Consider the following 15,732-nt stretch of genomic DNA (forward strand, 5'->3'; position numbering starts at 1 on the left):
CCTGTATTGCCGAATGTTCATGCAGGTTCCAGAGAATTGTTCATCTAGCAGGAGTTTGTCGTTTACATGTCTGGTACTTGGTATGTTTTTATTACGGAAAATAGGATTTTCAGGTGGTTTGTTTTAGCAGAAAAGGGTTGTATAAACATGAACTGTACATGGCATCTAGTGACAGCATGTATTTGCAGGTAACAGAGAAACAGTACACTGTCTGAAATATAAAAGAAACATGCCTGGTAGACAGAATGTTTTAAATCCGAGAAAAGGCCATTTTCAGATGGGTTTCTCATAAAAAAAGGAAGCTGTTTTGTTATTAGGTGTATGTTGCTTGTATCAACATCATGTACATGCGGTGTCCAGCTACATGTTGCTTTCGAATGAATTCTTCAATTTCCAGCAAAACAGACTAATCTCGACAATATTGGAAGGCTCACTGTGTGGGTAGAAATTTGCAGGTGCGAATTTATATTTTCCTGGACCAGTATCAGATACTGGTATGTTTAGAAACACTGTGTTGCTGGAAATTCATTCTTGATTCTTATTCCTTCAGCAAAATTTCAAACTCAACTTTCATTCAACAGTGTACACATTTTATAATTACCACAAAGTGGAAAATAGCTAGTAGGTCTAAAGATCAGGGACAGGTTAAAAAACCGAAAATTGTGCCCTATAATGTAGATGCCCGCTAGTTTGAAATAATGGCTGCCATCTTGAAATTTTAAGTCGGGTAGCCACCAAAAACTATACAGCAAATTTCGGGTGTCTCTTGTTTTTACACTCAAAGATAAAAGATCAAAAACTTCGCCCTGTAGCGTAGATGCTTGCCATTTAGAAATAATAGCCGCCATCTTGAAATTTGATGTTGAATGGCCGCCAAAATCTATACAGCAAAATTCCGGTGTCTCGTTCTTCTACCCTCAGAAATGTAAGTTAAAGGGCCAAAAATTACGCCCCGTAGTGATAATGCCAGCCACTTTGAAATGATCGCCGCCATCTTGAAATTTGACGTTGAATGGCCGTCAAAATCTACTACAGCAATTTTCGGGTATCGTGCTTTTACTCCGAAAGTTTCTAGTTAAGAGGCTGAAGCTGGACCCTAGAGTGTAGATGCCCGCCAGTTTGAAATACTGGCCGCCATCTTGAAATTTTAAATCGAACTAATCGAAAAATGTAGTGTTCGTATCGTCTGAGCCGCCTATTTCCAGTTCCCCTTTCACTGCATGTTTGCGATCCCTGTACATTGCATGTTCAGTGCTCTCGAACAATACTAGAATAGCACTGGTCTTCTTCCTTTTACATGCAATGTTCAGCGGATGATCAGCTGCTGTTGAAAAGAAAACACGTTAACATCAGTTGCAAAACATGCAGTCCACAGATGTTGCGTTCGGTTATAGGTACAAAACATGTGTTTTCCAGGTATAAACCAGGTGTTCAATTCTTCCTTGTTTACCTGTGTTTTTCCGTTTCCAGGGACTGAACACGCAATGTTTTTAAAAAACATGAGCACTGATCAGGCGTAAAACAGTGTTTCAATTTCAAGGGTTTTCCAGGCGCAGAGGCAAAATGGTTCTTCCCTCCACCAGCGCAGTATGTTTCTTCTCTTGTTGGCCATGAACCTTTTGTTGAAACAAATTAGAATTAGATCGTTTACATCGTGAAGATTAGTCCTCCCTCTTGATCTTTGAGGACCAAAGAACGTCACTGAACGGAAAGATGATCGTCCGGATTTTGGAAAATGCGTCGTGGGCGACTGAAACACTCAATTGTCTTTTCGTGCCCTTCACTGCTACTGCACAATCAATAGCTTGTTGAAACGTTTCGATTTTGTGTGTCAGTAACTGCCTTCTAATGTTGTTATTCGCAATACCAAAAATTAACTGGTACCTTAAATTACTGTCTTCTAGCATATAAAGTTACAAAATGAAGCTTGTTTCCTCAACTCCAGGACGAATGACATATTCTGGTACGTTTTTGCTTGAGTAAATGGATTTAGTATCTTTGCGATAAGATGTTTGGTTTTTCCGCATAATTGCTGTTTCAAGATCACTAATAATAGTCATATGTCTTCGTTTCCGGGGATTCTGGCCATTACATTTGAGCTGTGCATACGCCTTTTATTTTCGTCACATACTGGAAGCCTTTACCGCCTGAAGAACTTGCAGGAAATGTACAACAAAGGACAAAACAATTCACACGGCAAAGTGACAGAAAAGAAATAAATAAATAAAATAAAATAAAAGTACAAGTCTTTGGTGATTAATATGACACTGAATACAGGCTAGTTGTCTGTTAATCCACAATGGGCCGCTTTTGATGTTTTACTACTAATGACAGAACAGATATTGCGAGTACTTCTTCAAATTGACGGTCTCATCTGCATCTCATCATAGGTGGAAGAACAAAAACAATCAATAAAGGATATGGTAATTAACATATTGAAATTGCATATCGATCATAGTGTGCGATTAGCAACATTAGATATGTATTACAAGCAATGTGTTTATATTGCAGAGTAATGTTTATCATATATTATTTACAAAATTTAAACTAACACGTAGGTAATACATGACAACCAAACAAGTTCTTGCTGTTTTAGAGCAGTGCTAAACAAAGAGCAATACAATGGACGGACGTACTTTTAAATTTAAATTTAAGTAATCTCTATCAGCATTAAATTTTTTGCCAACGTTCCTGCACCTGCACAGCACCTTGGTGATAAAATTCGGCGGTCATGGGTCCAAAGAAGTCTGTGAGTGCGTTCCACAGGTCTCCCTCATTTGTGAAGGATTTCCCACGGAGTTGCTTGTCGAGGAAATGAAACAGATGATAATCTGCTATTGCAGGGTAAAGATCTCTACGAGCCGAATTTTTCGGCTCAAGCCCAATCCAGCCCAAATGTACCTAGGCCCGGCCCAGCCTGGGCCTGAAAAGTTTGGAGATTTTCGGCCCGAGCCCGGCCCGGCCCGATAAGTTTTTTAAAATTCTTGGCCCAAGCTCGGCCCGGGCCCGATAAATTTTAAAAGTTTCGTTTTGTAACATTTTTCACGGGCACACTTCTTCAACGTTTGCTTTTATTCTAATTATCGTTTAACGAAAATCAATAATTATTAAAGAATTACAATTAATCGGCCACAGCCCGGCACGACCTGAAGAGAAATCAATGTCGGCCCGCCCAAGCCCGTCCCGTGCAGGTCTCTATCGCAGGGTAAGATGAATATGGTGCATGGCACTGTCTCCCAGCCAAGTTGCTGAAGGGTCTCTCGGATCCTCTTCGTCACATGTGGCTTGGCACTGTCATACAGGAACAGCACACCTTGCGATTCAACAATGCCGGCTCCTTCTGCTGCAATGTACGGTACACCCTTTTTAATTGCTGAGAACAGAGATCACCAGTTATGGCCTGACCAATGGAAGGAACCACTTTCTGACCATTCCATCATACAGAGAGCAGAGCCTTTTGTGGGTCAGAGGTGGTCTTGAGGTGTGAGAAACAGGGTCACGTGGCGACAACCAACGTCTGGTACGCTTGGGACTGTCATAGAGGACAAACTTTTCGTCATCAGTGAGCAAGCGATAAAAGATGGTTGTGTTCAGGTGCCGAGTGAGCAAGGACAAATAGGATGTCACACTTTGTTCCTTGTTGCCTGCCGATAGTGTGTGGGATACCCTCTTGCTTAACTTATATGACTTTCCTATCCTATGCAGATACAGTCTAACTGTTTCAGCCGAAACATGGAATCTTTCTATAAGTTCATCACACGTTAGACCACTGTTCACCTCAATGGCTGCTTTCAGAGCCTCATCATCCAACACATGTGGTCGTCCACTGCGAGGTTTATCCGAAAGGCTCATATCTCCCGAACGGAATTTCTGGTACTTCCAGTGCCTGGCGGTGCGTTCGTTCACGGTATTCTCTCCAAATGCCTTGCGTATGCGGTGAATTGATGCGGCGGCGCCCATTCTAAAGTCATACAACAAACACAGCGAACGAGTTACTTCGATACCTCCATTTCTGTTCGATACTGGAAGAGCCATGACTGCTGTATATGCGCAACGTGCCTGATTATTGACGGTCAATGGTAAAAAGACTAAATTTCAATTGCTTGGCAGGCACGTGCATCCTTTTTTTTCCCTCTGTGTGATTAATAAGCACGGCAAGAACTTTTTTCGTTAAATTGTAATTAGTTACTACATTAGGAATATGCATGTTAGTGTCTACAATAGGTTTTGCCTCAAAATACTCGTATTTTCCGTACGTTGACCAAGCTCTAGGAGATACTCAACCCAAAACCTCTATTTTGCTTCGGAACTCTACGCTTTTCCTTTCCTCCCGCTTAGCTTGCTTCGAAGATCTGTCGGGATTCCTAACCTCAGTCACTTAACTTGTTTCGGAGTTCTGTGAATTTCAAACCACCTCTATGCTTGCTTCGGAGCTTTGGGGATTCCTAATCCATTTCATTTAACTTGCTGCGAAGCTCTGTGGGGATCCTGCCATAGGCTGCTCGGGCCTTGGGTCACCTTTCTCTATCTTGCATTAAAGAAATTACATGGTTGTACTATTCTTGTAGAATACTGTTTATACTGGATTTTATAATAAAAGCGGTAGTGGGAAAAGATTACGAACATATAATTTTACTCTATCAAGCTCTACCTACCCCTTCACAGTGAAAATTTTATAATATAATACAAAATAACTAGTTATTACATTGGGTGTCTAGAATATATTTTATCTCAAAATACTCTTTATTTTCTGTACATTTGCCGATTTTCAATGGAATAGACGGTGATAAACATAGGTTTTACTGTATTATATTTGTAGATACAACAACAAAAAAAATATTCTCACCAGTTCCATAGCACTGATATTCTTTGTTAGTTCCTCCACCTGTTTCTGGAAAGTTCCTTTGATGGTATCTACTTCATGTCTCACTCGAAGTCCAGCTTCGTCTATAAGATCTACTAGAGCCTTCTGAAGTCGAGCCACTTCATCTGTATTTCATAAATTCAATAAAATTATTATTTAACACAGAGAGAAAATTTCGATTTTATCAACAATAAAAATCATATTGGCTAAGAATATCATTGGTTTTTAGCCGAAGCATGCAATAAAATGAAATACGCAAACAGTTTTGAATTCTACTCATTTTATATTCATTTTTTTAACATCCCAAGGATATTTTCTCAGGCTACGGGAGACTTGGATGATAATGAAAAAAATAGGACACATAAGAACTTCGAGGAAAACTATGCTCACGGTGTCTGTCTACCATACTGCCCACTTGGTGCAAGCTGGGAGCGAAATAGGGACCTAAAGAACCAGAGATGTGCGCTCTACCACTGAGCCACAGCGACCCCTCCTACACATTTCTTCGTCGCTGTGAATTCAAGAAGACCACACTTCAAAACGAAATACTTGTTGAAGATTTCTTCCGTCCATATGAATTTTGACTATATACAGGATTTGCTCGGAAAGTAGACGACTTTTTTTTTTTTTTTTTAATATTCACATTTTGACAAATCGACTTAATAGTTTACAGAATATGTTCCCAGGGTTCTCACTCTTTCCCCCCAAAATTTCCAGGACAAATCACGAATTTTCCAGGACTACGACACAGGAAGGTATAGCAGAATTGCAAGTACTGTACGTTCAAAACTCACAATAGTGAAATAAAAAGTACAGTAGCATATGCAGTGAATATTAATGCAACTACAGTATTAACATACGATAATTAACTACACAAACCGGAGAGTAATGTGCTGTTTTTCTTTCTTGGTGGCCTCCCCAACTCCCCTTCTAGCCACCCGATCCACCCACATCCAGTACATGTATTTTCATTCTTACTACATGGCATTTTAATTGTGCACCGAACAAATTTACAAACAACAAAAATCTATTTTTCGTACATGGCATCTTCATTGCGTGACAGTGTGACAGATATAATTAGGGAAAAAAAGAAGGAATTATATTACGAGTTTTTTCAACTGAGTATGAAGTTGTGCGATTTCTTCATCTATAGACATACTCTCTTCCTTCTTTAGCGAAGCTGTTCTACGGATAGCATTTGACTTTGTCAATAAAGTAAAGCAAGACTTCTGCTCTGCTTCATATGCAAGTTCGTTTGCTTCAGTCTCCAAAGTTTCGCTTGTTTCCATCAATTTTCTTTTCTTTCTCTGCAGCTCCTGTACATTTTCCCTTACTTCTTTCCTTTGCTCTGCACTTCACTTTCTCCTTCAAAAGTCTTTATTTTCTCTAGCTCTGCCATATACCGCTGCCTTGCATGGAAGGCATGATGTAGCATTTCTTTCGTGATGTTGATCGAAATAAAGTGTTTATGGGAAATGTTATCATACACCAATCTATGGAGGATTGATACTGGTACAAAGCACAGTTTCTGAAGGATAGCGCTAGTGAAGACAGTATCCAAGAATGGGTTGACAGACTAGTGGATGGAAGAAGAAGAGAGAAGTTTTCAGCTAATCACCCTGATAGGAGCAAGAAAGCCCACCAACCACCCACACATGTAGGATCATGACAAAAACAGGAATAGTAAACAAAAATAGCAATCAACTACAATCTTCATTATAATTATGAAAAATATGACATTCAGTATTTCTGTATTTCAAGGACACAAATGCATTTTCAAGGACATTTCTCAGACAAAATCAAATCAAGGACATTTCCAGGTTTTCCAGGATGAGTGGAAACCCTGTGTCCTTTCTGCATCAACACACTGTTTCCAGCAAACTCTGCTAATTACTGAAGGCTTCCTGCAACGCAGAAACTGGAATGCTCTTACGGCCCCTTGAATGGCCTGAACCGAGCCGTGGTGCCACCTTTTCATGACCCTTTTCAGTCAGGGGAAGAGGAAGAAGTCTGCAAGAGTGATATCTGGATTGTAGGGTGGGTGGGGAAGCTGTGTGATGCCATGTTTGGTCAGGATATCCATGACAGCAAAGGTGGTGTGGCTTGGTGCATTGTCATGATGATGTTTCCATGATCCAGCAATTGCTGGACAGACGCAGACGAATCGTTTTCTGAGTCTTTCAAGTACTTCCGCCTAGAATGCAGTATTCACATTCTGGCCAGGCGGTACAATCCGCGGCAAAAAACCTGCAACATGAGGATATAAGTTTATTGTCAAACTACGCCTAACAGCACAGGGAATGAACATAACGTCTAAGTGGAACGAATCACTCCAGGATAAACCTCGGCCTCCTCCCGTGCACACTTATTTTGGAGCAAAAGACTTCGTCATTTCACAATAAACTTATATGTTCATGTTGCAGGTTTTTTGCCGCGGATTGTACAAACTGTCTGTGAACCACTCCTTTGTAGTCAAACAACATGATCAACATCTATTTTGTGTTCGACTTGCTTTGTGCCACTCCAGGGTGTCTACTACAATTCCAAAATGAAATTTCGTGACTTTTTCGTGACCCTTTCTTCACCAAACCATAATATTTTGTAACATACTCAAGAGCGAATTAGGCCGAATTTTCATGCATACGATAGAAGCGTGCTTTGCTTGCGATTTGGTAGCGCCTAAAGGCGACCATAGATATATTTTTGGTGGTAAATATTGAAGTTTTATAGAACAAATTTTCCAGTTTGTATTTATATTTCTACAGATTAAAAAAAAAATCGTGACCGAAAAGCTAAATTTCTTGACTTTCATGACCGTTTTCTGATTTCGTGACTTTTTCATGACTTTCGTGACCGATAGACACCCTGCATTCAAAATCATTTGATCGACCCATGGCATCATTCCCATAAGCACTCTTGATCATGTCATGGGTCACACTCGCAGTTTTACCCAGTTTGACACAAAACTTCACCGCGTAACGCTGCTCTAACAAAAGATTCATGGCGGAGATGATGATAAGGTATCTTGAAAGAGGTTCACCTTAAACTCGATCTACACTCCTTGACGGTTTGGAGACGATTGGCAACTGCTGTGCTGATAGCTAAGACCCACCACCACTTAACCAGCGCATTAACATCCCCCTCCTTCACCGCGTTTTGGCGGGAAAAATCAGTCCTACTACTTCCCGAACAAACCCTGCACATACACACACAGTGTTAATGAATTATATTGACAAAGTTTAAGAGATAATTCCTTACATCAAAATAAGAGTCGAATTGAGTTGATTTTGAGTTTAACGTCCCTTTCAGCAGCGAGGCTATATGAGACGGGACCTGCTGATTAACGTGGAATCCAAACCACATGAGCTCCCGCCGGCAATCAAATCCGGCTCTCCCACGCCAAAGGCGCGTACACTAACCGCTTAGCCACGGAGGAGCTCTACATCATAGTTCGTATGGACCAGTAGGGGAAAAAAAAAGTGCGTAGTTTCAAAGCTAAGGCTATTCAAAAGCGTGGACAAACTACATTGTAGCACATACTAATTCGAACACGAGAAATCATGATGTGCCAGTCCAGATCAACGTAAAGGAAGCCACACATACACCTGCGAAAAATCCATATTTCAACAATGTGCAATATGAGTGCAAGAGATTCTTCCCTACACGGCATGATTCTAAGACGTGCTCCCAACAGAATTTTCAGATATGGTCTGACTTAAAGGTGGGTCCAAACTAGGCAAAAGAATAGCCTTGACAGCAGTGAATACGTCATACATCAGCGTGAAGTCGGAAGTGTTAGAGAACGCCAACTACAAGGTTCTGTGTTGAAAATGACATGTGCTGTGATGTATTGTTTCACGCTTATACGTGTAAAATATGTAAAACACATTTTGAAAATGAATCACCTCAGTCATTATTATGTTTACGTATTTCGTCTTTGTCTTCATAATTTTTTTTGTTGAAGTCTTAGGACATTATCTTTCTATGATGCTTCGAGCTCACTTTTATCATTTTCCTTCTGGTTTCCTACTGATCTGGAGAAATTTATATCCCTGACTTCTCCCTGACCTTTGGCAGGAAATTCCCTGACTTTCATGGCAGGATTCGGATGAAGTTGATATATAAATAAGGAAAAAAAAATGAAATGAAATCTTTAAGTTTTACGTCCCACGGTTATGCCGATTAGGCTAAAGGAGACGGTGATGATGAGAGATGAGTGAAAATGGTGGAATGAAGAGAGTGGGAGGAAACGGGAGAACCCCGAGAAAACCCACGAGCACGTGTTTGTCCACAACAAAGTTCACTTGGCGGGGGCTGGGATCGAACCCGGGACCCCAAGCACCAGAGGTGAGCGCTCTACCACTGAGCCACCACGCCCCCCCATATAAATAAGGGATAAATAAGGTGAATATTTATATATGAGAACATTTATTCTATAGAGACAAATAGTAATCAATTGCTCATATATACATTCCACTTATTTCCCATAAAAATCTGAGCAACGTCCCATACTGTGATCACTAATATCTACCCACAAACCAAATAGGTATTATAGTGGTTGGCTAAACTGAAATTGGTTTACAATTAATGTTAGAAAAAAATATATTTGATAAAATTTCCCTAATTTCCAGTGTTTCCCAAAGCTTTCCTGTCCTGCACCAATTTCTCTGACTTTCGTGACCAGCAGGAACCCTGTTCTTATTCTGCGCTATTATACATAAAACATAATGACTTTTTGCGGGCACAGTAATACCGAGGAAGTTCTGTTATTAGCATAGTCTCGTCACAAATTGCCCGAAGAAAGTAATTCTGAGTATGTTGGAAAAAAAGGATTAGCGAGACGAGAGTGACAGTGATGCTGAAATATAAAGGAGAAACTTCTGAAGAAGTACTAAGATACTATACACCTAAAAAGATGTTACTCGTGCAAAAGGAGTAGTTAAGGATTGACCTATGGAATGGTGAAAGAAGCCTTTAGGAGCAAGAAAAAACTTATTTTGTAGGACCTTGAATAAAGAGTTGGGAAAAAGACTTAGAAAATGCTTTGTGTGTAGTGTTGTACTGTGTAGGTCAGAAAAACGGACATTACGCAAAAAGGATGAAAAATGTCTGGAAGCTTTTGAAATGTGGGTATGGGGGAGAATGGAAAGAATTAGCTGGGTCGCGCAGAAAACGAATGAGAGGGTATTAGAAATGGTAGGGGAGAAAAGAAGGATTTTAGATATTATTAAGAAGAGGGAGAGAAACTGGTTGGGGCAAGAAGGAACTGTATCATGAAGAACGTGCTAGACGTTATGGTGGCAGAAAAGAGATGGAGAGGGCGAAGGAGAGTACAATTAATGGATCATATCAAAACAGAGAAATCTTATGTGAAGACGCAGAAGTTAGCGGAAGACCGTAGAGAATGGAAGCTTTTCAGTTGCTACCAGTGACCTGCCAATACTGGCAGAATACCCATGATGAAGATGATGATGATGGTGATATTGTTAGCAGATTCAATGCTTTCGACTGTTCAGAGATTGGAGTGATTTTTCTTTTCCACGCAAGTTTCTAAAATTGAATGCCACCAGGACCCACAAGAGAAGAATATTTATTTTGAGACTTGTGCGGGGGCTCAGTGGTAGAGCGTTCACCTCCGGTGCTTGGGGTCCCTGATTCGATCCCAGCTCGCGCCGTGTGGACTTTGTGGTGGACAAACACCGTGCTCTGGGTTTTCTTGGGATTTTCCCGTTTCCTCCCACTTTCTTCATTCCACTATTTCACTCATCTCTCATTCATCGTCTCCTTTGACCTAACCGGCGTAACCGTAGGACGTAAAACTTAATGATTTTTTTTTTTTTTGAGACTTGTGTGTCTGTTGGCAGAAATCTAGAGGCATCTTAAAAGTATCCAGTGCCCACAAAATAAAGTCAAGTAAGATTTCAGTGCGATTGGTGCATTCTGAATAGACGAGATAGAAAGGATGTAAAATAATAACATGTCATTTACGCGAATCCGATGTGCACATGGAACATCTGACAAAACCGGAGTAAAATATGTGCTGGAGAATTCTGAGGTGAACTATGCACAGTATGATGTATGTAAAATGTGATGGACGGAAAACATTCAATACAACGTATCGTGACACATATGCATAACTATGTAATATGTGATATAGTATCTTACAGTAGTTTTATTTTAATTTTCTTCATGGAGGGGGAGGGGCAAGATTCTTACGTATGAGAACTTCCCGTTCTTAACGAATATATGACTATACTATTGTTAAAATATTATTTAGTCCTGAAATTCAGGGGGCCGCACTGAATAGACAATTGACGTCTCTAATTATGTCCGAAGAGCGATCAAAAAGTAAGATTACAAAGCCTGCAGTGAAACGTGTATACAGTATTTCATACAACCAATACAGCCAACAGAAAGTACATACATTAGGTTATTTTTCGGCATAGTCTTCATATCGGCTGAAGCACTTGTTGCATTGTGAGATGAGTTTGAAGACTCCCCCCTGATAAAAATTCTGTCCTTGCGTGTTCAGCCACGTTGTCACGAAGTGTTTCACCTCCTTGGCTGAAGGGAAGCGACGGCCTCCTAGGTGCTCCCTGAAGTGTGGGAACAGGTGAAAGTCGCTTGGAGCGAGATCCAGGCTGTAGGGAGGGTGGCTTCAACAGCGTGGTGGATTGTATGCTGGGTCGGCCACTGCTTTACTAGTCGGAGACGTTTTCTCTATCAGCCGCAAACTTTGGACACCATTCTGCGACATGCTGACGAGGCATTACAGTCTCTTCGCACACCTCTATCAGCTGCCGTTGAATTTCAGCCGCGGTTACATATTTCGCCCACAGAAATCGAATAACTGAGCGGACTTCTTCACGAGACTAGTTTTCCAAACGAGTCGCCATTTGTGTTTACCTACAACTAGCGCCATAGGTGGAGAGTGGCTGAAACTCTGCATAGTTGCCAACTCCATGTATTAAAATTACCGCACACTCCTCATTCCTCTATAACAAACGAAACTCCAGAAATATCGGCCTTGTAACCTTAGTTTCCGATACTCCCTCGTAATATGTATTACTGAGTTTAAACAGTAATAAACGAAACAAAAATAAAAATGTTTTCGCAGATTGGAGATGTATTTTAGCAGTTTTTGACTGGGGTCTACGCGGACCCCAGGTTGACAACAACGTACAGTTCTTAAGGATATGTCATAAGGGTAACATGAACACGTTGTATGTGGCAGCTGAAAACAATCTTTTTACGTAATCCTTTTTGGTTTATTACCAGGTCAAGCTGTATACAGAGAAATATTTTGGGGAATCACCAAATCTTGACAAACCTTTAAATTTTAAAATTTTGAATTTTTATCCCTAAAGTGTATAAAGATGCCAAATAGCTGAGAAAATGAAAATTATACAGAATTCTTGTGTATAGTTCTGATTTTGGTAAATAAAGATCAATTAAAGTTTGTGGTGATTTTGAATGATGCTATCCCATTCATTGATTGAGTAATCTTTATCTAAGTTTAAAGTTGGACTTTTTGACCTGTTGAAAACGCTTCGAATCAATGGAAGACAAAGATTTGGACGAAACATTTACTCCTGTAAACAAAAGTCTTTTAAACAACAATTACATCAATCCCATAAACAATAACCACAACAAATTTTAACTTATCTTTATTTATCAAAATCTTGCTACATACAACAATACAATTTTCATTTCCATAGTTATTTTCCATCTTTATAAGTTTCAGGATTAAAAATACAAAAATTAAAATGTTTCGTCGTGATTTGGTGATTCTCCAGAAATTGTCTCCGTCTACAGCTTGTCCTGATAACGAACAAAACAACGAGGATCACAAGAAAAAGATTGGAGCCTGGAGACCGAGATTACAATGGCTGCCAGACGAATTTTAAGTTCTTACTTTTTTACAATTTTTTAACTTCTTAACAATTTTACTTTTTGATAATTTTTAGTGTGTTATGAACTTTAAGTGCCTTGGAAGAACATAATATATGACGTCATTAACAAGTGTTAGTGTACACATTTAGCCTAACCGGCATAACAGTGGGACGTAAACCTCAAAAATTTCATTTCATTTTTCATTTTAGTGTACACAATGCAACTTAGAATAAGCTATTCAGCTTAATGGGCAGACCATTTTGGTTACAGCTAGTACTCTAACTATTAAATCCATTACAATATAAGAATAATTTCTGTGATAAAGTCGGCATAGCTCTGTAGCCGTGGCTCTTATGATGTAATACTCGCATTGGTTGAGTAGAACAGGAGAAAAGATTGTTTTCAGTAGTGCTCCTACCACATACAACATGTATACATTAATAATCAGAGTTTGAGTTTTAGTGTGTTCTAATGGTCACATAATCAACGATTTATTATATCATTAATTATGATTTATATTTTACATGTGAAGTTTAAAGTGAAGTAAATAAGCCGCATGAAGAAAAGAAGCAGAGCCTATTTTCTTCATGTAAAGTTTAAAGTGAAGTAAATAAGTTGCATGAAGAAAAGAAGCAGAGCCTATTTTATTCATGTAAAGTTTAAAGTGAAGTAAATAAGTTGCATGAAGAAAAGAAGCAGAGCCTATTTTATTCATGTAAAGTTTAAAGTGAAGTAAATAAGTTGCATGAAGAAAAGAAGCAGAGCCTATTTTATTCATGTAAAGTTTAAAGTGAAGTAAATAAGCCGCATGAAGAAAAGAAGCAGAGCCTATTTTATTCATGTAAAGTTTAAAGTGAAGTAAATAAGTTGCATGAAGAAAAGAAGCAGAGCCTATTTTATTCATGTAAAGTTTAAAGTGAAGTAAATAAGTTGCATGAAGAAAAGAAGCAGAGCCTATTTTATTCATGTAAAGTTTAAAGTGAAGTAAATAAGTTGCATGAAGAAAAGAAGCAGAGCCTATTTTATTCATGTAAAGTTTAAAGTGAAGTAAATAAGTTGCATGAAGAAAAGAAGCAGAGCCTATTTTATTCATGTAAAGTTTAAAGTGAAGTAAATAAGTTGCATGAAGAAAAGAAGCAGAGCCTATTTTATTCATGTAAAGTTTAAAGTGAAGTAAATAAGTTGCATGAAGAAAAGAAGCAGAGCCTATTTTATTCGTGTAAAGTTTAAAGTGAAGTAAATAAGTTGCATGAAGAAAAGAAGCAGAGCCTATTTTATTCATGTAAAGTTTAAAGTGAAGTAAATAAGTTGCATGAAGAAAAGAAGCAGAGCCTATTTTATTCATGTAAAGTTTAAAGTGAAGTAAATAAGCTGCATGAAAAAAAGCAGAGCCTATTTTATTCGTGTAAAGTTTAAAGTGAAGTAAATAAGCTGCATGAAGAAAAGAAGCAGAGCCCATTTTATTCGTGTAAAGTTTAAAGTTGCATGAAGAAAAGAAGCAGAGCCCTCCCAATATGCAAAACCTGTCCTGTTGGTGTTAAGTTACTCTTAGCTATGCGAGAGTGGAGGAGAAGGAGAGAGATGCAACTCAAAGTACGGTCTAATTGAACTATCTCGTAAATTTAGTAGTGTGGCCTATATTCGCGCAAATATGGCAATATGAAGATAAGGCTCCAACGGTGCATTAACATGTAAAGCGAACTGATACACAAATAATATTTAGAAAAAAAAAAAAGAAACGACTGGATCTACATTTGAACCCGGATCTCCAGCTTACTGTGCCGACACGTTACCACTACGCTATCTACTCCACTCTGAATATCCTCGGTAGTTAGTCAGTCAGCTTGCCACTGACTACACAGCAACTCCGATCGTGCTTTGACAACCCTGTGTCCACATTGCAGAACATTTCTGTGTGTGCGAATTATATACTACTACTGACAAACGAAGGAAATAACTGATTTTATATCAATTCCTCGGACTAGTTGCATATCTCTTTTACTCCTTGGGAATAATTGAACTCGGACTTAAAAAAGGAATCGGTGTGATATAAAAAATCGATTATATCTTCCATTTATCTTAGCTGTTCTTCCGACTGTTTACATCTGATGTACAGAACAGAATTTCTGCATGAGAAATAGTGTGACACTGAAACTTATAAGTCTACGAGTAAATCCGAAAACAAAACAAGAAAATAAAAGAAAAGATGACGAGAGAGAGAGAGAGAGAGAGAGCGAGAGAGAGAGAGAGAAAGAGAAAGAGAGAGAAAGAGAAAGAGAAAGAAAGAGAGAAAGAAAGAAAGAAAGAAAGAAAGAAAGAAAGAGAGAGAGATATTTACTTAAAAGTTACGAGTGATATAGTACTCGCCCAGTACCAAAGAATTCTTGAGATAAACTTAAAAAAATGAACATGAGCAAAATGTTCGCTAGTTGTAGCAAGAATACTTACAGAATATCTTAGAGACATAAAGACCTTACCTTGTATTCGGAAACCTTGAAATTTTCCGAACAGTTTCAATATCTTCAACTGCGCTACTAGACTGATAACACATAGAAGCGCTTCCTTTTGTGGATATCCTTTTTTTAAAGAGAAATCGGTAAGAACTTTAGAAAGTAGAAACGCGCCGTCACCTTGTAATGTATTTTTATAGGAGACTATGTTTAACATAACTTCTAGAAGTAAGGATTCAACTTACTTATGTTTGTTAACAAAAAGGGTCTCTACAGAAAGGAGCAACTCACCTACACGTTACTACTTCGACAGCGCAGTTGAAGACATTGAAAACTACGCAACAGAGCAATGAAAGCGTTTGGAGAAGTTTGTGCTCCCTGAATAATAGAATAATAGGTAAGTTTATACGATATATATATATATATATATATATATATATATATATATACCGAGTGTCCTAAAAATGGTGCCCATGAACTACAAAGTACTATTCTATAAGTCAAAATAATGCGAAAAATATATAC

The 15,732-nt window shown here is 38.8% G+C and overlaps 1 protein-coding gene across 3 annotated transcripts in view; it reads right to left on the reverse strand.

Moving 5' to 3' along the window:
• The window catches only part of LOC145669529 (sodium channel and clathrin linker 1-like), a 121,278-nt gene that overhangs the window by 64,831 nt on the left and 40,715 nt on the right, over positions 1 to 15,732 (reverse strand). For all 3 annotated transcript variants that reach the window (XR_014128210.1, XR_014128211.1, XM_081737710.1), the window contains exon 7: positions 4,847 to 4,989. Coding sequence is in view for 1 of the 3 variants with exons in the window: in XM_081737710.1 (XP_081593836.1) it covers positions 4,847 to 4,989 (143 nt within the window). In the remaining 2 variants the exon portion in view is untranslated. The remainder of the gene's footprint in view (positions 1 to 4,846; positions 4,990 to 15,732) is intronic.

This window comes from Thermobia domestica, chromosome 14 (genome assembly GCF_964235325.1).
Source record: "Thermobia domestica chromosome 14, izTheDome1.hap1.1, whole genome shotgun sequence".
Lineage (NCBI taxonomy): Eukaryota > Metazoa > Arthropoda > Insecta > Zygentoma > Lepismatidae > Thermobia > Thermobia domestica.